The sequence below is a fragment of the Onychomys torridus genome, chromosome X (assembly GCF_903995425.1).
Source record: "Onychomys torridus chromosome X, mOncTor1.1, whole genome shotgun sequence".
NCBI lineage: Eukaryota > Metazoa > Chordata > Mammalia > Rodentia > Cricetidae > Onychomys > Onychomys torridus.
In genome coordinates, this window is record NC_050466.1 from 72,604,192 (window position 1) to 72,629,368 (window position 25,177).

General features: G+C 35.5%; 1 protein-coding gene across 1 annotated transcript in view; it reads right to left on the bottom strand.

The window, feature by feature from the left end:
* Window positions 1-229: 229 nt before the first annotated feature.
* Window positions 230-25,177, bottom strand: part of LOC118574674 (E3 ubiquitin-protein ligase RLIM-like) — a 30,572-nt gene continuing 5,624 nt past the window's right edge. The window contains exons 2-4 of the mRNA XM_036175599.1: window positions 7,929-8,122; window positions 3,708-3,884; window positions 230-1,707 (exon numbers count right to left, since the gene is read on the bottom strand). Coding sequence (XP_036031492.1) covers window positions 230-1,707; window positions 3,708-3,884; window positions 7,929-8,122 — 1,849 coding nt within the window. The remainder of the gene's footprint in view (window positions 1,708-3,707; window positions 3,885-7,928; window positions 8,123-25,177) is intronic.

The window sequence follows — 25,177 nt, forward strand, 5'->3', positions numbered from 1 at the left end:
GGAACAACCCCCCCGCCCCATAGTCTTTGCATCAGCACACAGCTCCAGGTTCCTTCCTTGAATTCCTGCCTTCTCTTCTGTGGGTGGATGTGCATGCCAAATAAACCCTTTTTGCCAATGCTGCTTTTTGGTCATTATGCTTTTCAAATCAATATAAACACAAATTAAGATAGCAAGTGACAATTGTTCATTCATCATTATAACAATTTATTTATCTGAGGTCAAGAACTCAAAATGGAATTTCTGTATCATCAGGGGGATTGATTATTTGTCTCCGACAAATAGGACAATTAGATTTTTCAGATAGCCAGTTATCAATGCATTCATCATGATATTCATGAGAACAAGGGAGAATGCGAATCCTACTGCTTTCTGTGTATTCTGTAATACAAATAGTGCAGATATTTAATCTATCACTTTCACAAAAAGCTCTTATTGGTAAAGTATTAATCTGTTCCTTGGTAAGTCCTTTAGGATGGTTATTATGAATATCATTGAAGTTGGCAAAATTAGGCAAAAGTGGCCAAGAATCACTATTATCAGATTCTTCTCGGCCCGCAACTTGTGTTTCCCTCCTGGTCTCAGAGGGTGGGTGAAAAGATAAAATTCGTTCATTATTGTCTTCATTAATTTGAAAAGCATCCGGTAAATTTTCATCCCTGGTAATAGTGGTCTCCAAAATAATAGGAATTTGCAAAATCGGTTGTCTGGGAGTTGATGATGAAAATAATGAGGAAACTGTACTAGAATTCCTAGTAGAATGTGAAAAAGAACTAGAAACAAAACTAGAAATACTACTGTCACCAGAATAAACTCTTCTATTATTTTGACTTGAAGATGAGTCACAGACCTCTAAACCAATCTCAGGGCAATTGTTATGTTCTATGTCAAGAATTTCTGTCAGAGTATACCCTGATGTTCCATAGGGAACTGTAGCTAAAGGAAACTCTACACTAGTATTTGAAGTTTGAGCAACAGAAATTATTTCAGAATTCTGCATACCTGCCTGATTAGAATGTGAAAAGCTGTTTGTGTGTTCTTTTTTATTAATTTCCACACACACAAAGTTAGCTGGTGTTACAGATACAGGCTGACCTCTATGAGCAGTGCAGACTATGTGACTTCTTGGAGAAGATGTAAAAGAATGCCTTCTTTGCAACTCAGATATGTTCAGTGGAAAAACTGGCCTACCACTTGGCAAAGGTTCATGAATGTTAAGATGTGGAAAAGTTTCAGTTGATACATGATGATGACCTTTTACTAACGCCACCTGGTGAATAGGTTGAGGTGTTCTAATTTCAGTCATTTCTCCAACTATCAGAACTTCTGGACTCTCACTTCTGGTATTTCTTCCCTCTCTAGTCAATGGGTCTTCCATTAAAATTTCAGTGGTATCTTCTTCTGGTAAAAAGGGAATTACACATGTGGACTCAGGTTGTTGATGATGCACTTGCTTCTGTTCATTTCTATTACTGTCATGACAGCCAAATCCTGAAAGAAATACAAGGTCATTTTGTGGGTTTGAATTCTCAATATTAAAGATAAATCCCATTCCTCCAATGATATCATCATTTTTTGTTTTACCCTGATATTTTGTTGTCCAAAACCCACACTCACTTTTTGTCCTATTTTTGGATTGTTGAATGGAGGTAAGGGAGCCTCTTTCAGAATCATCTTGAGGCGCAACATCCAATGTCATCGCTTCACCTGTAAACATAAAGTGGATGATAATAAGAAAAGAACTGTAAAAACTATAACAAATGCTGTCTAGACACTGTTGCAAAAAAAAGTTAAGAAAACAAGCACCTAAAGATTCAGATATTTAATCTTAATTTGATTCATATTTCACATAGAATCAATACTTTTGCAAAGTATAAAAAACTAAATTTACAAGGAAAAGCAAGAGGATTTCAAAACTGCTTTTGAAATATCTTATTCTAGACAAATTTATGGTAATTTTAAGTGAATTAGAGGGCACTTCTGTTTAATTTTTCAGAATCTTATATATCACCATGGAGAGGCATTTAATCAAGATACCAATACAACCAAAAATAATTCTCAAAGCTTTAAATTTTTTTTAAGATTTACTTATATTATGCATGTGTGTATTTGTCTGTATGAGTGTATGCCACATGTGCGCAGATGCTTGTTGGAACTACAACTGTTCAGATCCCCTGGATCTAGAGTCATAGATAGTTGTGAGATACCCAGGTCCTTTGGAAGAACACAAGGTGAACTAGTCTCAAAAAAGGTTCTATTCAAGATACAACACTCATATCAAAGTTAAAAATTGTTTATCTTCTAATATTTATTAGTCTGTAACTTTATTTATATGCTCATGGATTGCAATCATCCATTGGAAATATAAGAAGCCATCTTAAGAAAATAAATCATTATAGTGGGGTTGCACCCAGGGAGAGAAACATTAATTCTTAGTTATGAGTATCAATTTTAAGTGAAGCACCAACTATGTTGAGGGCATCTGGATTATTGGGTGGCATTCTTTGTGTTTATGATTGATATTGTTCTTGGCCTCGTCATACTTGATAGAATTAACATATCCTCAGATACTACTCATCACAACCAAAATTTTTTTGCAGATATTAACTGATCTCCCTGGGGAGGGCAACAGAATTATGTAAAGTTTCATTTGTTGATACAGATTTTCTTTTGTATGACTTCTCAAAAGAAGAAATACAAGTGAGCAACAAATACATGGAAAAAATCATTACTTTCATTTGCCATCAGGAATGTAAGTGCATATCAAAATTACACTGGGATGCTTTCTTCCTGACTTACAATAGATTACTGCCACTATTACTACTTACAATAGCATAGAGTTCATTTATTTATTTATTTATTTATTTATTTATTATTTTTTGTTTTTTTGAGACAGGATTTCTCTGTATAGCCTTGCGCCTTTTCCTGGAACTCACTTGGTAGTACAAGCTGGCTTCAAACTCAGAGATCTGCCTGACTCTGCCTCCCGAGTGCTGGGATTAAAGGTTGTGCCACCACTGCCCAGCAGAGTTTATAATTTATAATCAAGAAAAACAAAATATTAGAGGTTTGTAGTTGGAAGTTTTCCTGTGTCTTGCCCAGTCCTGCAGCTGCTCACACACACACAAACACACAGAGGCTTATATATGTTGCCTTATGGCTCAGGCCTTATGGCTCCCTAGCTAGCTCTTACATCTTAAATTAACCTATTTCTATTTCTATAAATCTATACTTTGCCATGTGGCTTGTGGCTTACCAGTACTTTATTTACATCTTGCTTCTTCTGGTGGTGACTAAAAGTGTCTCCTAACTCAGCCTTTCTTTTCACAGAATTCTCTTTGTCTGCTTATCCCACCTATACTTCCTACCTGGCTATTGACCAATCATCATTTTGCTTATCAACAACACAGAGCAATCAGAGCAAAACACATTCACAGCATATAGAATGACATTCCACAGCAGTGGTTCACTCCTATATAATCCCTATTATTCATAGTGGTTTGATCACATTCTCATTGGAGAAACCTAAAAAAGAAAGACCTGTAGTTTGCAACTCAAATATTATTATAAGTTGAGTAAAAGTTTGTGGTGCTAATTACTAGAACATATTAGAGACTCATTTACTGTAAGATGCTCAAAAGACTTAGATAATAAATTATGCAAAAATTTCCAAAGTATTGAATTCAGAGAATTCAAAGGACACTGACATTTCATCCATTTGTTGGGCTTTGGATGTCCTGGGCACCTCCTTCTTGTTCTTTTCTGAGAACTATTATATAACATCAATACTTCACATTTGTGATCTTTTGATACACCTGGCTTTTTAAATGTTGATTCAGATTGTAGATATTCCATTTGCTTCTGGTTATTTTTCATATGTTCTCCTGCAAAAAAAAAATAAACACAAACAATGGTGTTCATGCAATCAAGCTTGTATCATACAAGTTAACACTTACCTCTTTACTTATACTGGGACACTTTGAATTACTGTGAAGTGTTTCTGTCCAAGACTGGGGTTCTCTGGGTTCATTATCTGCCATATTTTAATAATATAAAAAAGAGGTTAGCCAGACTCTTAAAAAGTATCACTAAGCACATCCTAAAAATGATTGTCTATAACTGTGACTATCAAACAGAACAAGATCAGAAAGGAACTCCAAAACAAAAAGTCAGCATATAACAGTGCTTTGAAATTTTGATTCAAAAAACAGTAATAAAAATGAATAAAGAGGGTGGTAGATCATGCCCAATCAAGGACTGGTGTAGTTTAAAGGGACTAATTGGGGGACAACTTGGGAGCTAACCAATAAGGTGAATGATGGCAGAAAAAAAAAGGTTGTCATAAATTAAAAGAAGAAAAGAGAAGAGTTCAATCTGATTTTTGAATTGAAGCTACTTCTAATGTGAAAGCAATTACAACTGAGAGGTTCAGAGATGTAACTCAAGATGAGCAATGAGTCTCAGAAAATATTCACAATATACTAAACAACAGAAAATTTGCAGGGGAGAGGGAGTGAAGACAGAAGAGCCCCTATGTTGGCTATATTATCAGAGGAAGGGGTAAAGACCAAAGTAAAAAAAAAAAATCTCAGGAAATAAAACAGACTTAAAACACACAATGAACCCTGAACATATCACTTTAAAGATCTGAAGTGCAATGAAATAAGAAATCTAAAGTTGCCCAGAAAATCTTTGTTTTCACTATTTTGTGAGAATAGCTGCAGAAAGTCATTTTCAATATGGTTGTTTAAACAAAATGCATCCTCACACCAATGGGGATAGGGTAATCCTTATAATGTCCCACCCCTAGATGAAGAGCTATAGGCAATCAATGGATGTTGAGAGAGTGTGGATAGTTTCTTCCAGGGATGAGAACCCACTCATAGTTCATCCAGTCCACAACCAAAAGTATCAACTCATATACACATGTACATATGAGCAACAATATATTTACTCTGATATATATATATATATATATATATATATATATATATATATATATATATAGAGAGAGAGAGAGAGAGAGAGAGAGAGAGAGAGAGAGAGAGTAATGAATATGAGAAGGAGTCAGGAATATATGGGTGTATTTTCAGGGTAGAGTTAGAGGTAGAAATGATGTAAATACCAGTATATGCATGTATAAAGTTCTAAGAAAAATTTTAAGTTTGTAAAATAAAAAAAAATACAGACTACTACTGAATCAATATTAGGTGAATCCAGAGACAAAGAAAAAAGTTTCCTTTCTACACAGCCATCCATGGGAACCTAAGGCAAGTGTCATGGAACTATTCTCTGTGTCATAACACATAGAGTAATTCTACTTGGAAAGAAAATGCTGAGTGACAATAGTTCAGTGTTTCACTTGGTGGAAATATAGTCTGAGCCATGCTAGTGTGAGATTCACTAGCTCCTCAGCAGAGTGATGAGCAGAAGCAATTATTCAAAGATTCTAGGGCCTAAGTTATACCAGAGAAAATGAGCTGGCAGCCTTTCCCAGTACTTAGTGACTGAAAGGCACATGTAGTTATGAATTCCAAGGCATAGCTTATTAACCACACCCTCTATGAGACAGACAACACAAAGGAGACTATAAGGGGTTTCTTTGTAATATTTTATTGCAGAAGTCATACCAAATGCCACTTTCTTGTGGTGGTATTGTGTTCCCTAAAATATTGTGCACCCTAATAAAATTATCTGGGGTCAGAGACAGAACAGCCACAATATTAAACAGAGAGGATAGGCAGTGGCGGCACACGCCTTTAATCTTAGCATTCCAGAGGCAGAAATCCATCTGTTCAAGGATACAGCCAAGCATGGTGACTCATGCCTTTAATCCCAGGGAGTGATGGTAGAAAACAGAAAATTATATAAGGCATGAGAACCAGAAACTAGAAGTTTTCGGCTGGTTAAGCATTCAGGCTTTGAGCAGCACATTTCATCTGAGATTCATTCCAGATGAGGTTTCCAGTCTGAGGAAACAGGATCAGCTGAGGAACTGGCAAGGTGAGGAAGTTGTGGTTTGTTCTGCTTCTCTGATCTTCCAGCATTCACCCCAATAACTGGCCTCAGGTTTGATTTTATTAATAAGAATTTTTAAGATTCATGCTACACTTTCTTACATCTCAGAATCAAGATTATAATATGGTGAAGTAATGTGTAGGACTCTAGGTAAGATTCAGTAAAAGTTTCATAATTCAATTCATATTATTATATAATTTTCATCATCCCATGAAATTACTTCTAGGCTACTGTCTAACATGATTTTGATACTATGTGTTATCTTCTTAGTATACGGCTACTGTAGGTACTGAAAAATGAAGTAAGGTTTATATAGATTTAAAATCACTTGAACATGTCTTTTTTGTGATAAGTATTTTTAACATGCATTTTGTCATAATGAATTAACACTTAAAGCTCATATAATTAACTTATATAAGGCAGTACAGAAATTTTTATCCTTTTCAAGTTGTATTATGAGGGAGAAATAAAGGGAAAGTGGTTTATAACAATTGATAAGCTTATCAGAATGTAAGTGGTAAACATAAAGAAGTACTTTATAAGAAGAAATAAGCCCATCCACCCCTATTTACTTTTGGTCATGGTATTTCAGCACAGAAATAATCTAAGACAGTCATTAGAATTTGTTTTCACTTTTAATGACTAAGCCATAGGAAAGACAATGTTAATGAGTGATACATCTCATTAACATTGAAACAAAATGCTAATAGGATGAAGACATGTTCAAAGATGTATCTGTGGTATTTTCTATGTGCTTCTTTCAGTTTTGATGATTTTGAGTAGACAAAAATTGCCTATAATCCCAAAACGATATATATGTAGCATATAACAGGATATTCAGAAGAACCTAAGGGATTCTTATATGCTCTATTGGATTCATATAATACCATTTTCAGAATGAAAACAGTTTTAATCACCCTTTGCAAGACAGTAATACTGCATATTTCACACTCTGAGGGAAATATAAGTTCTATTGTTAGAATATTTTTTCTATTTTTTTTTTTTTGGAGCTGAGGATCGAACCCAGAGCCTTGTGCTTGCTAGGCAAACACTCTACCACTGTGCTAAATCCCCAACCCTAGAATATTTTTTCAACTTCAGCATTACTGAATATATGCTAAAATAATTCCACTGTGGAGGTTTCCTTTGCATTTTGTGAAAGTAGAAGCATTGTTGTTTGTTCCATAGTAGATAAGTAATATCATAGTGCCTAAATTTAGCTTCAACAGCTCACAATTATTTCTCAAGATTAGAAGTGTTCCTTCAGATAGATACAATTGCCTGGAACACATTCTTTGATGAATAAATTGAAAAAATTCCATAACATTTTACTCTGTGAATCTGGTGGTGACTTGCATCAGGTCAAAAGGAAATTTCAAGTCTGCAAATTCCAAAAGTCAATCAAAATGTCAAGAAATAAACCCAACCTGAACTATAGGGGGATTTCTGGCAGGTTGGCAAAAGCCAGCATACCTCAGAAATTTGTGAAGCCAGTTCCCTGACTACCAAAGGAGTAATTTCCTGTACCTCCAACAAAGGGTTTATATGGCTCTCCAGTCAGAATATCAAGGTCCAGGCTAACCTTCAAACCTTCAGGCTACTCTAGTCTCTACGCACAGGTCCATTTGAAAGCCCCAATACCAGTTTCCTGGTGGGTCCCTCCCCCAACATCTGATACTTCTTCTGATATGGCTATTCTCCCTATTATGTGCTCCTGCTATTCTCACTTTGCTTTTTCTATTTCCTATCCCCTGCAATTTTTCCATCTCTCAGATAGCCCTGGCCATGTCCAGTATTCTGGCTATGATCTCTCTACTTCTTTCTCTGTCTGTTTGTACTGTTCCAAACGCCTCTGGCTGCTCTGTCTCTTTCCATACCATGAAACAATCATGTCATTTTATACAACTTACTTTCCATCCATGGTCTTTCTCTCCAATTTTGTTGGCCCCTGCATCTTTTTCTTGTCCGACTTCTGATAGATGGAACTGCCATCAATGTATCAGTTGCATTTGCTTCTGATCTATGAGGACTGTTAAACATAGACTTTGATTGTTCACTCTCCTCTTGCCTCTCATTGTTCTGCATATTTTCTTCTCCAAGAAGTCTTGCAAAATACAAATGGTCATAATTTAGATCTGAATTCTCATAACTATCATTAATGTTATCTTCTTCCATGAAATTATGACCTTGTGACTCGCTCAGAGATGTTCCCATCCAAGATTGGCATTCTCTCTGTTCTTCTTCCATAACATCATATTGTTGAAAAGTAGTTGGCTGATAACCAGCAATATCAAAGCTAAGCATATCATACAAAGGGTCAGCGTCACCTGATATCACAAAAGGAGAAGAAGTAGGAAGGAACTGTAAGAATCAGACCCATAATGAAACACTTCTTGAAACCTTTGTTTTATAAACCATGTGCACCAGGTCCTCTGAGTGTATTTTATGACTGTTAACTTGGTAATTTTGTGAGAATCCTAACAGTGGGAGCAGATATGTCTCTGAGGTTTTCTTTGCCTGTTCATGGGCCTCTTTCCCACCTATTATGTTTCCTTGTCAAGCTTCAACAGGAGGGTTTTGCCTTGTCTTATTGTAATCTACTCTGTTGTGCTTGCTTGTTGTCTCTTAGAGGCCTGTTCATTTCTGAAGGGAAATGAATGGGGAGTGTATCTGGAGGAGAGGGGGATGTGGTGGTGGAGAGCTAGAAGGAAATGATAGACAGGAAATTGGCAGGGATGTATTGTATGAGAGAATAATCCACTTTCAGTAAAAAAAAAAAAAAAAACAATGAAGAGAAGCCTGAAGAGTTAGATATTTCATGAAAAGAAAATATTTTCAAAATCAGTACATTTGCCAACAATACAATCTAGATTTAAAAGTAAGAAAGGGATTGTTCAAATTCATAGTAGATAGCTTAACATTTTCCTAGATAAATTTAGGAACATCTAAGAGAAAAGCAGAACATGTATTTTTAAATATTCCCCTTAGGGGTTATCAAAAAATCTATTTCTTTTAGTCCATGGTAAAAATATTGACATATTACAATTAAAATTCAATACTAGTGCTTTAGTTCAAAATACAATTTTATCTGATTTTCACTAATTTAGATTTCTAGGTTCTTGAATGATGTACCTTGATAATTCATGGGATTATTTGAAGTGTAAGTACATTGAAGAAATTGACAAATGAAAAAATGTTTTGGATTCAATATAATATGAATGACTCATATTGTAACCAGGATTTTAAGTTGGCCTGAAATTATAAATCAGAGCAAATGAGTATATTGATCCATTGTTCTACATATAAGATCTTGTTAAAATCCCAAATATTACAATAAACTAGTGTAAGTGACCACTGCATGATTGAGGAGTGCGCAGATATGTAAGAGAGAACAGTCAGAGGCATCAAGAGGTGTCAACTGGTTAAATGCCAGGGCTCTCACTTTGGACCAGAGAAAATAGCAAAAATGGTGGAATAGTCCTGCAAGTTATAAGTTATTGAGGAAGAAAGAGGGCTGGTTATCTAGAATAGCCCAGGAACTAACATAGTAGATGAGTAGAGGGGGAGGTGAGAAGTGCCAGCAGGGGAGTGTAGGGGTTTTCATATTCATAATAGGTATATGTTACTAGGAACCAGAGGTGCCTCAAAGTCGGTTTTTGGCTTTGATATGTATTCACATGTATATACCAGGGGGAGTGGGACATTCTGACTGATAGAAACACATTTTACTTGTGCCAGAGGAATGTCAACTATAGGCTTTTGTCTCTTCACCAGCAACCTTTTATAGTCCAGCTTCAGCAGAGCCAAGGGACTGTCATTTTGGGATTGCCGTAGCCTATTGAGATTCCCCTTGGACTTGACAACTAGTAGACTTTGCACTATATGTATATAAAAACATGTTCAAGGACCAAAGTATTTTACTTAACTTTTGTTAGATTGTAAAATTTCTTGTTTCTCACGGAAAGAGAAACAGCCATCAGCAGGGCAAGGTTTCTCAACATAATCACTATTGAGTTTAGAGGCCAATTGGAATTATTTGGACACCATCTTGTATGTCAAATGACATTTGGTAACAAGCACTCCTAGAGTCTTATTTCTGGGATGTTATTTTATCCCTGAGATATTTATTACTGTAATCCCACCCTCAATTGTCTCAACCCATAACTATTTAAAATGTGATATACCCACTAGAGAGGGAAATAATTGTTCTCAACTGAGACTTATTGATTAAGGGTATGCAACATCTGGATTTTCTTTTGAAGATGCTGCGTTTATGAATTCTCAGAAGAAGAAATATACAGAACAAAAAGCATATTAAAAACAATAAATAATTTTAAGCATTGGGGAAATACATATCAAAGGTACACTAAAATGTCATTTCTAGCTATGTTTATTGGATACTACACAAATATGCCATTTCCTATAATTGTGTTGAATAGTTGTATCAGAGAATTTTCTACTGAGAAGATATTCTTTGTTGTAGAAACTTTAAAAAGTTTACTGATTTGAAACTTATTGAATTCTTGGCATTTAATTGTGTGTAATTAAACCTACATCTCATTCCCATTTGTGATAAGATATTCAGAAGTATTATGCCATGTGTCACCAAAATTTATAAAACATTTAAATCAGTAAATCTTGAAGCCACCTAACTTCAATTCATGCTCTATCAATTAACAATTTGGGGACCTCACTACTTCTTCTTCCTCTTCCCCTTTCCCTTCCCCTTCTTCTTCTTCTTCATCTCCTCCTTCCCCACCACCTTCTTCTTTTCTTTCTTTTCTCCTCCTCCTCTTCCTCCTCCTCCTTCTCCTCCTCCTCCTCCTCCTTCTTCTTCTTCCTCTTCTTCTTCTTGTCTTTTCTCTACTAGGTCAACTAAAATCATTGCTTTGGTTATGGTCCTTGAGATATGTATACCGTCAAAAATTTAGACTCAGATTGTGGATGTTCTACATGTTTGTGGTTGGATTACAAATTATGTCTTGTAAAATTCCACATAAATGACAAAATCTCATTCCTGTGAATTGATTTCATTTTGTAAACTTAACACTCTTCACTCTGTGGACATGTCTTTTTGTCAAATTGATTTAATCACAGTCTCCATATCCCATGTTTGCTATCTCTATTTTTTCATTTTTATCATACTTTCAGATTGTTTTCATGAAAAGAGCTGTTCTCTAGTAGAATTTCCCTTTGTAAAAAATATATATATATATAAGCTGGGCAGTGGTGGTGCACACCTATAATCCCAGCACTTGGGAGGCAGAGCCAGGCGGATCTCGGTGAGTTTGAGGTCAGCCTAGTCTACAGAGTGAGTGAGATCTAGGACAGCCTTCAAAGCTACACAGAGTAACCCTGTCTTGAAAAACCAAAAAAATTACAAAGGGTCTTCTCCATGGGTGCCCACAAATGGAAGGAGGCAAGAAAAAGCCTCAGATATCCAGATCTGCTATAAAATAGTGTCCTGAATTTTGCTTCAGAAGCAACTCTCAAAAGAAAAGTGTAAATTTTCTACATATTATATATATATATATATATATATATATATATATATATATATATATTGTATATATATATATAATATATATATATATTTCATGTTTATAGACTATTTCTCATACTATACAGTCTAAATTTTTAACAATAACATATTTAAAATTAATTTTAAAAGACTGCATAAATTTAGAGAAAATATAAAGGGAATCAGTAAGAAATCTCTTAGCATTTTACCATTTACATAAAGTTATCTAACACTGTGGAAGTTATGTCAAAAAATTTCTTACAATTCATAATAAAGTGATTAATATGACCAGACAAGTGTTCTGAAGTCAATATCAACTGCTAATTTTTAGCCAAAATGCATTATTGTCAATTTTTCATTAATATACAGTATTCCTTTTATGTTATGGTCTTAAATATGGAGGATTATTTTAAGTTGTGAATATTGCAGACACTGGAAAAATGCAACCATATGTAAAGATTTCAAATAATTTGAATAAATCACAATGCTGAAAGAATTATGAATTTAGATGAATTACATATTACTCTAAATCATTAGATTAAACATAACATATAAATGCAGGTAAGAGAATTGTGGAACAACCCAAATATTATAGTAGAATTTTTTTGGATATATGTGAGGCCATGTTCAAGAACAAACTTTTAGGTCTTTGGTTAGTAATGCTCCTCATACTTAATGGGAAAAAAAAGTAGTGCTATGTGTGATTAGATCAGTTTATTTTAAAAAACTGAATCCTTTGACTTTTGGTTCAGATGACTAGTTTTAAGAAACAAAACTAGTGAATTGTGGGAGGTTCGGCCATATTCTTGTCATCATCTCACTAGAACATACTAGATGTAAACTCATAATTGACTCCAAAATATTAAGAACTATTCTGCAAGAACAGATACAGCTATTTTCAGTTTGTGTCCACAAGATTATAGAGTTTTTCAGTTTTTCACCATTACTTTATGCTATTGAAAATGTTGTATTTTGAGTTTTCAAAAAGAAGGCATATAAAAGTGGCAGAGATATGTTTTAAAAGGTAAGCAATACCATTACCTAACAGGAAAATATATAAGAAATGTAGACTAAATGATTTTCAATAATAATAATAATAATAATAATAATAATAAACAACTCCATAAATTTCCTATTGTTGGTTGTGTTCAGATAATATTTTCCTGAAGAGCCCCTTTGCAGAGAAACTGCAAACTAGATTAGTTGTTGAGTTTACTATGATAGTTTGATTTATCTGCATGGCTTTACACATACATACCTTCTATCTAGTTATTGATCTGATATGCAATTTATCTTGCTAATATTTATGAGGTAGTAGAACAAACTAATCTATTTAGTTGTCTTTGATATTAATAATAATGCATATTTCACATTGCGATAGAGTAAGAAGTAATAGCAGAATTTCTCAGTATCAGTATTCTTGACTGTGGAGGTCTATATAACTACATTGGAGAGAACAGTCAGGTATTTGTCAATATCTCTAGTTTCTCTTTTGCAGATGAGTATAACATCAACATTCTTAGAGTTGTCCCATTTTACAATTATTCCATTACTAACACATTTCTCCCCCATTTTGGATCCACTTGATTGGCATTTTCAACATGTCTGCTTAGTATTGAGAATGTTGAACTCTTCAAATTTTAACATGACAAATAATGGCAATTAAACTTATGAAAAATGGCAAATATTATTAGCCACAACATAAGACATCTCAATATGTACTGAGAGGTCAACTCATCCCATTTTACAACAAAAATAAACTCAACTCTTCAAACTCACAGAAGCACTGCAGGTAGTTGCTGAGTATATACTACTGAAAAGGTATTTATTGGAGAAGGAAGCTACAAAAAGTTCAACTCCAGAATTACTACCTGCTTTGTTACTCTGGTAGTGCTGAATTCTGTAAAATAGCTGGCTCATTTTCCCTAAGATTCTCTGAAGACACATATTGTAAAGTAAGACCAGCATAACATTCGATTCAGTAAATTTAGAGGTGACTTACCTCCATCACATGCTCCTTTTTTTGTAAAGTCAGGGTTACTAATTCTCTTTTGACTTGTGATAGGTGGACATGCAGTCAGAGTTTCAGATCTGTTTCCTTCTAATTGATATGCTCTTACAAATATTACATCAGAGTCTGAATTTTCTGTTTGTAATTGCTTACTTTCCATATTTTCTCCTGCAAGAAATATTGTGAAGGACTGGTACAGATTTATTAATTTAGACTCCAATTCTTAAAATCAAATTATTCTAAGATATCAGAATTATTTGAATTATTCAGTTTGTTACTGAAACATACAGTTCTCTTTATTCCTCTTCTAATATATTTTCATATTGTTACAAAAACATTAGGCAGACTCAACAAAATTACTATTAAGTACGTGACAGAAGATCATCTATCTCTTGGACCAGTTAACATAAAAAGAAGAAATCAAAAAGGAATTCTAAAAACCTGAACTACCATAAAATAGTGTGCACATTTTTTCTATAAACATCATGCATGGGAAAACAAATATTTGGATATTTTACATGTTATTATTTTCAAAATTAATACACCTGTCAATGACATAGCATAGTTTTACAAGTAAAGGGAACCTGGTTTCAACTTCCCTTGCAAAGATTAATGTTATCCTAAATAAATTTAGAGACATTTCAAAGAGAATCAGAAAATAGTCTATTTCAATATTTCACTATATATACAGTCTTATAGACTGCTATGGAAGACTCATCTAAATAAAGCCATTTCAGTTTGTAATAATGATATTAATATGATTAAAGATACTGTAGTTTAGCTTCAGTGCTGGTGCTTTTTTTAAAATTACATTTTTGTACTGATGTTCACTATTTTAGGACATTATGTTTAATATTTCTTGAATGATATGGTTCTGATAATTCATGAAGATATGCTAAAAATTGTTGAAGATACTGACAAAATTAAATTAAATTTATAGGTTTAAAATAGTTTGAATAATTCTTAATTATACTAGAATCTGGAATTGACATAAATTGCCTCTCAAACCAAAATTACATTGAATCTAAACTTATACATCTAAGACAATACCAAAGAAGCAACCGGTTACAATAGACACTACACTATATTGACATAAGTCTAAGATAAGCAATAACTGATTATAGTAGGACTTATTAAGATAATGTTTGCCCCTACTTCTCACTGGGAGAAAATTTCAGCCTTCTGGCTAAAACTGAATTTTGTAACATCAATACTCTTCAATTCCAGGGTCTAATAGCTGTATTAGGAATATATCCTCTATGTTGTAGAATAGACATTTTGGAAGCTCTGGTGTAGACAAATACATCACCAGCCTTACCCTTAGTTTTGGAAACTCACAATTATTTCATGACGTTGACATATGTCCTATTGGGGAACCCATTTGTCTCCAATTGAGTTCTACTTGATAAGCGTTTTACATTTCTAGTTGCTGTCAAAGATGCTACATGTCTGATATCTCAAAAAGGCAATATAAATGCTACCAAGATAGATGAAAATGGTGAATAGGATTAATCATTATGTAAAAATACATCAAAATAATTTGAAATGTCATCTCAAACCATTTTCAATGGCTATCATCAAAATAAATAACATACTAAATTCCATAAATTTGCTAAGGCTGGTTGCATCTTTATCATCTACTGCAAAAGAATTTCTTGTCAGTTCTATAATGTCTTGTTTACTGTGATTTTATCATGATTTGGGACTCCACAAAATATATCTGTGATTTTATTTGAAAGGTAGGATGACAGATTCCAAGCTGCCTCTGGGTGATGCTGAGAATCATTCAAGTTCAGATAACAAAAAAAATAAACTCCATTCCAAAGAGAAAAATATGGTAAATACTGGTATTATAAAAAGTGTGATAGGGTGTTTGAAAAGTGCAAAGTAGCAGAAAGGAACACAGTGAAGCAAGTAGAGCTTTGTCTGTGTTACTGGGGTGGTGGGAAATTGTCAAAGTGCCATCCATAGTAAAAATCCAAGAGCTGAGATGAGAACTAAAATCAGTGAAATTTTATTCCATATAATTATAACAAGAAATTTCCCAAAACCTGGACATTCACAAGCTAAACAACCATTTAGATCCCCAGATAGAAATATAGAGATAAAAGCCTCTGTACAGCACATAAGAGTCATATGAAAATAAAATCATATCTTACTTAAACATTTCAAATACAGGAAAAGAAATTCTAACCAAGAAGCTTATAGTAACAAATGTTCACATTAAAAAATCAGAGAGATCTCAAATAAGTAATTCAATGAAATACAATAAAATCAGAGTAAACAAGACATAAGCATGTTTAATGTATGCAAATCAAGAAGGTAATGCAGCACGTAAACAGACTACCACAGAAATAATGTGATCATTTCAATAGATACATAAAAGGTCTTTGACAAAGTTCAAAACACCTTCCTGAAGAAAGTTTTTAAAAAGCTATATATAGGAACATATTAACAGATAATTATTGCCATATGTGACAAACTTACAGGCAATACTATATAATAATTGGGTGAAATCTGGAAATACTTCCTCTGAAATCAGGAATAAGACAAGGGTATATAAAAATGTTCTGTACATAGTTTTATGCAGTGCTAGCATTTGTCTTATAGATTATAGCATGCTATATTTAAAACATCCAAAATTCTTTATCAGAAAACTTTGAGATTTAGTAAATACTTAAAAAAAAATACTATTCTATATATAGACAATGAGCATGCTTCTAGCAAATCAAGGTAAACAATTCCACTTATAATTCCCTAAAAAACTAAAAGAATATCAGGAATAAAGTTGAGCAGGGAGATTAAAGGCCATTACAGTGAAATTTTTGATACACTAAAGATAAATCAAAGTTGAATCTAGTAAATGGAAAGACTTCCCCATGACCATGGAGTTGGCAAACTCAAAATTATAAAAACTTTCTAAGTTCCCAAGTAGTCTAAAAATTCAATATAACTTTTGGCAAAATTCAAATGAAATTCTTTGTAGAAAGAGAAAATATGATCCTAAAAGTCACATGAAATTTTAAAACATCCTTAGTAGTCCAAGTGATGTTTAACAGAAAGGACAATGCTATAGATATTATAATACCTTATTTCAAACTATACCCCAGAGCACAGAACCATAGTACCAAAAATATGGCACATGTGCCAATAAACAAAGAAACAAACACCTTCCTCAAAATTAACCCCAAAAACATATGACCAAATGGGAGAGAATGAACAGTCTAAAATAAGCCCACACAGGAACAACCATATATACCATATATATGCTTTTTCTCCTTTGGTTTTTTGAGACAGGGTTTCTCTGTAGCCTTGGAGCCTGTCCTTGACTAGCTCTGTAGACCAGGCTGGCCTCGAACTCACAGAGATCCACCTGGCTCTGCCTCCCGAGTGCTGGGATTACAGGTGTGTGCCACCACCGCCTTGTCATATATATGTTTTTTGACAAAGACACACACACACACACACACACACACACACACACACGTATCAGAGAGAAGAAAGTATTGATAACTAGTGCTGGGAAAACATGAATATAAATGAAATTAGAACATTGTCTTTGATCCTACAAAGAAAAGTCAACTCAAAAAGAGTTCAAACACCTTAATGTAAGACTAGTAAAAAAAATGAACCTCTTAAACTCCAAGTGAAAAATACTGAGGGATATTGGCAGTCAAAGATTTTTTTGAAAGGACCCCATTAATACAGGGAATAATCTCAAGAGTTGAAAAAAAAAAAAAAGAAATACATGAAATTATAAAGCTGCCTACCAAAGGAAACAATAGAGTGGAGATACAAACTACAGAGTGGGGAAAAGTAATTTACAGCTATAAATATTGGAAGGCATTAATATCTAGAATTCCTAAAAGAATCAAAGGGTGATCAGATGGCCAAACACCATTAACAGTCGTCTTGGAACTCTCATCCAATAACTGATGGAAGTGGATGCAGAGATCCTCAGCCAGGCCCCAGGTGGAGCTCCAGGTGTCCAACTGTCGAGAAAGAGGAGGGTCTGCAAGAGCATGAATTGTTGAATCCAAGATTGCAAAAAGCACAGGGACAAATAGCCAAACAAATGGAAGCACATGAATTATGAACCAAAGGCTGTGGAGCCCCCAGCTGGATCAGGCCCTCTGGAAAACTGAGACCATTGAATAGCTTGATCTGTTTGGGAGGCATCCAGTCTGTGGGAGCAGGATCTGTCCTTAGTGCATGAACTGACTGTTTGAAACCTTGGGCTTACACAGGGACACTTTGCTCAGTCTGGAAGGTGGGGACTGGACCTGCCTATACTGAGTCCACCAGGTTTAAATGAATCCCCAGGGGTGCCTTGATCCTGGAGGACATGGGAATGGAGGGGAGGGGCTGGGGGGAAGTGGGGGTGGGGGTGGGAGGGGGGAGGACAGGGGAACCCATGGCTGATGTATAAAATTTAAAACACATAATAATAAAGAAAAAAATTTTTAAAAAATCAAAGGAAAGAAGCATCACAATCAAATGGGCCAATGAAATCAATGGCTACATCTCAAAAGAATACATAAAAATGTATTAATGTGTGAAAAAAGTGTCCTGAATCATTTTCCATCAGGGTAATGCAAATTAACACCACATAAGTATTCCATCTCACTCCAGTTGTAACAGTTTTCATAAAAAAGAGCAATAAATTAATAAGCTACTTCTCACTTTTCCCAGCAGAAACTATCTGAATGTGAATCTGAAATTAGAATGAAAAAAAAAATACCTTCACATTCCATTAGGGAAGGAATGAATATCAGCTGTGTTTTATGTTTGTTAGTCTTTTTTTTTTTCTTTCTATTTAGCTTTGTTTTTTGATACTATCAGGCCTCAGGAATTCTGGGCTTACAGGCCTGTACCACAATGCCTCTTTAACTCTGTGTAAGTTATTGAGCCCCAAATTATTTTCTGTCACTTAATTTCTATTGTGGAGTTATTTACTCTTCCCATCCCAACCCTAATTTTCACCACAGTGGAAAAAAAAAACTCTATTTCCACCTAATTCTTATAAGTGATCATTAAACTGCAGTCTCTTCAGCAACTTTTCTTCTGTACTTTCTCCTATGATGCTTGGTGCAGTGTTTTCCCTTATAAACTTGTGATCGTCTCTCAGGTTGTTCAGAATTGACTGAAGACTTCTTCATGAGCCAATCTCTATTTGACTTTCATACAGGGGTGCAGATTCACTCTCTTTCATGTTAGAACATTTGGCCTTACCATCTTAGTGAACAAGTGGAACAATGATTCTTGCCCCATTTTTTTTAAAGTATTGTTTTATAATCTTCTTGACTCTCAGTGTCACCATTAGTAGCAGAATTCAACACTGTTCCTTCTGCCTCAGAAGCAGCTCATCCTCTTCCAAATCTTCTCATCTCTATGACCCTCAGCCTAAGGTGAGTTTTCCTGATCAACCGGTAACATAGCACCAATCAAAAGATGTCTAGGTGCTCATTATCTTTTGCATTATTACGAAGTATGGACCAAATACATATTAAGTTTAATTTTACCCATTGAAAGTATTTCCAAGTAACTTTGTTAGGCCAAGCAGTGCCTATCGCTGACTTTCAATTATGAGCTCTTGATTTTAGGAACCTTTTTCAAGTTCTTCTGGGTTCCAGTTTTTTGTCAGCTAAATTACAGGGCATTAATGCCGGTAGTGCATTACATAAATCACATGCTTCAAAATGCCTTTCTAAGGTAATCATAGCTAAATGAAGCTCATTTTCAGGTGCATAGGAACTTCTGACTTTCCTTGTGAATGCCTCCTATCATATCTGTATCTCACATGTATCAAAACATTTGAAAACTCACCAGGGTTAGAACTCACTCTCTTCAGTTGTTTTCTCTCATTTTGAAAATACGATCTTAATGTCTACATATGATGCAATCAAATTCCTTCAGTACTGTGAAAAGGATTGCAAACTGTTTCAAAAACTCTATCTGGGGCTGGGAGGATGCTGTAGCACAGTAGTAGAGCATCTTGTGTCTCCAAGCATGAAAAAAAAAAAAACAACTAAGTTTTTATTCCCCAGCTCAACACAATATGTAAGTAACAAATAATCAAGTGAATAAATTAATAAATTTGGTGTCAGGCCCCCTAGCACAGGGATTCTGCTCAAAGGCATCATGTTTCATTTATTATTTTATTTTCTCATAAATCTAAAAAATACTAAAGCAGAATCATAAAATGCCACAGGCACTTTTAAAATAGATATATAATGGGGACAGGATTGGGAATTTCTTACTGTAATCTTAGTGCTGGAAGGATAACAAGAACTTTTGGATGTCTTAGGCAACGTAACAATCCTCTGTCAATACAAACAAGAAACAAAACCCAAACAACAACAACACTAATAGACAGGCTGATGTGGAAGGGGGCAATCTCGAGGGGCCTCACCCTTAGATAACAAACTATAAGCAATAAATGACAGCTCAGAAACTACCAAGGAAGATTCTCCTAGTTAGTTATCCAATACTAAGTGATCAGCTCTGGAATCATATTCATATAAGCAACAATAAAGGGACTCAGTGGGTTGTATGAATATATTTATCTTTTTATAAGTACATGTATTAATAATAATGAAAGAAAAAGAGGTCATTAATTTCAGAAGTGGTAAGGTTAGGAGGGCATGAGAAGGTCTGGAGGGAGGAAAGAGAAGTGGGAAAAGGTTGTAATTATATTTTACTAATGACTTTACTGGTATGGTTCCATGTGTCCTAACGTGGCCAGGATGCCTATGGAAAAATAATGCTTATTTGTAATACCACTATACTTTGAAAATTTTTTGAACTCATTAGGATTAGCTGCTCTACGGGCTTGTTTTAAAATTTGTCATTTAAGTTTCTTGATAATGGGGACACCTTGGTACAGAATTTGAGAAACACTGCATTATTTTATTGACTTAATAAGTCCATTTTGCATAAACTGACTCAGTTACTATCCTTTTTTCTCTTTTTTATTTATTATATTTGTGTTTTAATTTTATACATCAGCCATGGGTTCCCCTGCCCTCCCCCCTCCCACCTCCACCCCCACATTCTCCTCAGCCCCTCCACTCCATTCCCATCTCCTCCAGGGCCAAGACTCCCCTGGGGATTCAATTCAACCTGGTGGATTCAGTACAGGCAGGTCCAGTCCCCTCCTTTGAGGCTGAGCAAAGTGTCCCTGTGTAAGCCCAAGGTTCCAAACAGCCAGTTCATGCATTAAGGATAAGTCTGGGTCCCACTGCCTTGTTGCCTCCTGAACAGTTCAAGCTATTCAGTTGTCTCACTTATCTGGAGGGCCTATTCCAGCTGGGGGCTCCACAGCCTTTGGTTCATAATTCATGTGCTTACATTCGTTTGGCTATTTGTCCCTGTTCTTTTCCAGTCTTGGTCTCAACAATTCACACTCTTACAGTCCCTCCTCTTTCTTGACAATTGGACTCCTGGAGCTCCACCTGGAGCCTAGCCGAGAATCTCTGCATCCACTTCCATCAGTTATTGTTCCAAAAGTAGAAGCAAAAGGAATATTACCAAACTCCTTCTATGAGGCTACAATTACCCTAATTCCTAAACCAAACAAAGATGCAACAAAGAAAGAGAACTACAGACCGATCTCCCTCATGAACATTGATGCAAAATTACTCAATAAAATACTGGCAAACAGACTCCAAGAACACATCAAAACAATTATCCACCATGATCAAGTAGGCTTCATCCAAGGGATGCACGGGATGTTCAACATACGAAAGTCTGTCAATGTAGTACACCATATAAACAAACTCAAAGAAAAAAACCACATGATCATCTCACTAGATGCAGAAAAGGCATTTGACAAAATCCAACACCCCTTCATGATGAAAGTCTTGGAGCAATCAGGAATATAGGGAACATACCTAAATGTAATAAAGGCAATCAACAGCAAGCCAACAGCCAACATCAAATTAAATGGAGAGAAACTCAAAGCAATACCACTAAAATCAGGAACAAGGCAAGGCTGTCCCCTCTTCCCATACTTATTCAACATAGTACTATCCTTGATTCTACATGTTTTATCTAATGCTGCAGTAGTCTGCATTCCCAATTTAGATTCTATATGAGGGAAATATCATATAATATCAAAATGTGTCCTGTTTGTTCTCTTTATGAATAAAGACAAATGGATGGCATGAATTACACAATAGAATTTGAAAAAAAAAAATCTTTCAAAAAATATTACAATAAATCTGAGTCCATATATACAAGTGTGAGTTTCTACATGTAGAATCTAGTTATTATGCATGTGCCTGTGTTGTCAGAGAGAAGGAATACACTTTGAAAACTGGCCTAAACTGGGAGCTGGAGATCAGAATGTGACCTTGATTCATGTAGAGACAATTGATGCAGTCTATAATTTTGATTTTGATATTTTCTACACAATAAAAGACAAATGAATATATTTCAAGTATTTTTTGACAAAAGCACTTGATTTTGCCTGCTTAACATCTACTTAAAATACATAAGACAATGCCATTCATTACCAACGGGAAACAATCCACCCTCAAAATCTTAGTTTATTTGGCTTAGTGAAACTGAATCAAATGTCATGATCAAAGAGAGGCTTATAGAATGAGGCATATCTGAATAGCCATTTTCAATTACAAGTAAACATCATTGGCTTAAGCATGACATAACATCAAATTAAATATAAAGTTTAAATTATCTCAGAACTAACAGTCCACAATAGCTGGAAATCTGGTAGGAAATTCTCCCTCTCTCTCTTTCCCACCACTACAGTTCTTTCATTCTCATCTCCAATCCTTGACAGAACACTTGCCACCTCTGGTCCCTGGGGATTCTGCTTTCAGTGGCCTCAGTGTTCCTACATCATATTGACCCATTAAGACCACCTCCATTCCTTCCAGTCAGCCTAGAAACACATTCTACACTGAACTTCCAGTGACAATACTTGGCAGTGACTCTGGTTGGCAAATCTCATCATCCTTGTCTTCTGCTAAGAGCTCTTCATTCTAACACTCAGCCCAGTAACAATATGTTTACAAGTGTCTCTCCTCCCTCTTCTACTTCAGTAATTAAAGACTGCAGCTCCTAATTCAGACAGAGGGTCCCTCTATTCCTTTCATCCCTGTGTCTCCAGATGATTCATTGCTTTACTACCAACTTCATACAGGAAATCCTCTTCCTACCATACCTCTGATTCCCTGGGGACCCCCAGCTCAAAGGTGTGAGGAGGATACCCTCAATTATTTCCATTTCTCCTATCCCACCTCCCTCCCACCAACCAACATCCAGAAACTCCTCTACCAGGCAATGTATGAAGTCTATGAAAATACAGCATAATAAAATAATGAAAACAATTTATGACACAACTGTAGAATTTAGCAAAGAAAGAGATACACTAAAAAAAACCCCACCAACTAAGATAAAATTGGAAATGAAAAACTTATGAAGCCAAACAAAAATCTCTGAGAAAAGTCCTACTAACAGATGCATGGAAGGGAGAATCTCAGTTGTCAATGACAAGGTAGAAAAAATGGATACCTAAGTTAAAGAAACTGTTGAATCTGAAAAAAAATCTAGGCAAATTCAGAAAATCTTGGACACAATGAAAAGACCAAATCTATGAACAGTGAGAATAAAGAGGAAGAAATCCAGGCCAAAATCATAGATGATATCCTCAAAATCATAGAAGAAAGTTCCATTAACCTTAAGAAGGAAATGCTTATTAATGTACAAGAAGCACACAGAATACCAAGTAGACTAGACCAGAAAGAAAAGTCCCTTAGGCACATGATAATCAAAACAATAACCATACAGAATAAAGAGAGACTAAAAGCTGAAAAGGAAAATGACCAAGTAACATATAAAGGCAAACCCATTATAATAACACCTGATTGCTCAACAGAGACTCTAAAAGCAAGAAGGGCCTGGACATATGTCCTCCAAATTCTAAGAGACCTAAGATGCCAGCCTATACTACTATATGCAAAAAAAACTATCAATCATAATAGATGTAGAAAGAAAAGCATTTCACTTAAAACTAAATTTAAGCAGTATCTGTCTACAAATTCAGCTCTAGAGAAGTCACCAGAAGGAAAAACTTCACACAAAGACCCCCAAAAGAGAAAAATTTAGAGATCCGTTTCTCTTATGAAAATAGAGGTAAAAAAATCAATAAAATCCCTTCAAACCTAGTCCAAGAACATATAAAATGATTATCCACCATGATCAAGTATTTTTCATACCAGAGGCAAGGGAAGATTAAATGGAGCAGTGTAGTGAAGAGGGTTTAAGACAAGGAGTATAAAGAGGGCAAATTGAGGGGTCATATGGAAACCTACTACAGCAGGTGCTTCTTAAAATATATACATATAAACTGGCAGTGGTGATGCATGTCTTTAATCCTAGGACTTGGGAGGCAGAAGCAGGCAGATCACTGTGAGATTGAGACCAGCCTGGGCTACAGAGTGAGTTCCAGGAAAGGCATAAAACTATACAGAGAAACCCTTTCATATATATATGAAAGGAATCTAAACACAAATAATGGGGAAAACAAAGCCTCACTGGACATCCCTTACAGCCAAGTGAAACCGTCAGCACCAGGAATGCATTACATATTATTGAGTTCTTGGTAAAGGAACCTCACAGAAACTCCCAAACAACTCAGGTTATTGCTGAGGCTATTCGTTGCTCTCGATAACTTGATAGTAAGGCCTCATTACTGAAGACAACTATAGTGATATTTTATTTGTATTGAAATGTGATTGTATGTCAATAAAATTGCCTTGAGGTCAGAGCAAGCCAGAGCAGAAGCCGAGCAGTAGTGGGGCACGCCTTTAATCCCAGCACTTGGGAGGCAGAGCTAGGCAGATCTCTGTGTGTTCAAGGACAGAGCCACCATGGCAGACATACGCCTTTAATCTCCATACCAACCATAGACGACCTGGAGGTCTGTACAAACAGGCAGTGACAAGGAGGTCATGTGGCTGGGTTTACAACCAATGAGAAAACAGAACAGAAAGTCTTTAAATAGACAGGACGCACAGAAGTAGGTCTCTTGCGGAGAGGAGGAACCGCAGAAGCCGTGAAGGGTAAGGTTTTCCACTTTTGCTCTGACCTCGTGGTTTTCAACTCTGCAATCGGTTCTGTGTTTCTTATTTAACAAGCTGGTTACAACTACAAATGGCACCCAACGTGTTGGCAAGAATTTCCACCTAAAACCTGAGAAAAAAAGATTCTAAGACGGAGCTAAAACAGCTTCCTAGTTGTCTCCCTCAAGTTAGCGGCAGCCTGCCGGTTTGAGCTGCTATGGCGGGTTTCTGGTTTGTGCATCTGACCTGCAGTGTGGCGGGAATGAGGAGTCTACAAGCAACACTTTGCTCTGCTGCGTGGTGGATTTAGCCTTTGTGAGTTAAAAAAAAAAAAAACAAAAACAAAAAAGGGTTTCTGGGCTATGCACTGCTTTGATAGAACTGCTTCTGATAGTTGATGGTACACATGGCTCCAGACCCAGAGCTGGTGGTAAACTGTACCGCAGCCAAGTTGGGAAGCAGAGGTGGGCGGAGCCAGCACCCACAGCAGCATTTCAGTCTTACAAAGATGGATATTACACAGAGAATCTGGTTTATGTT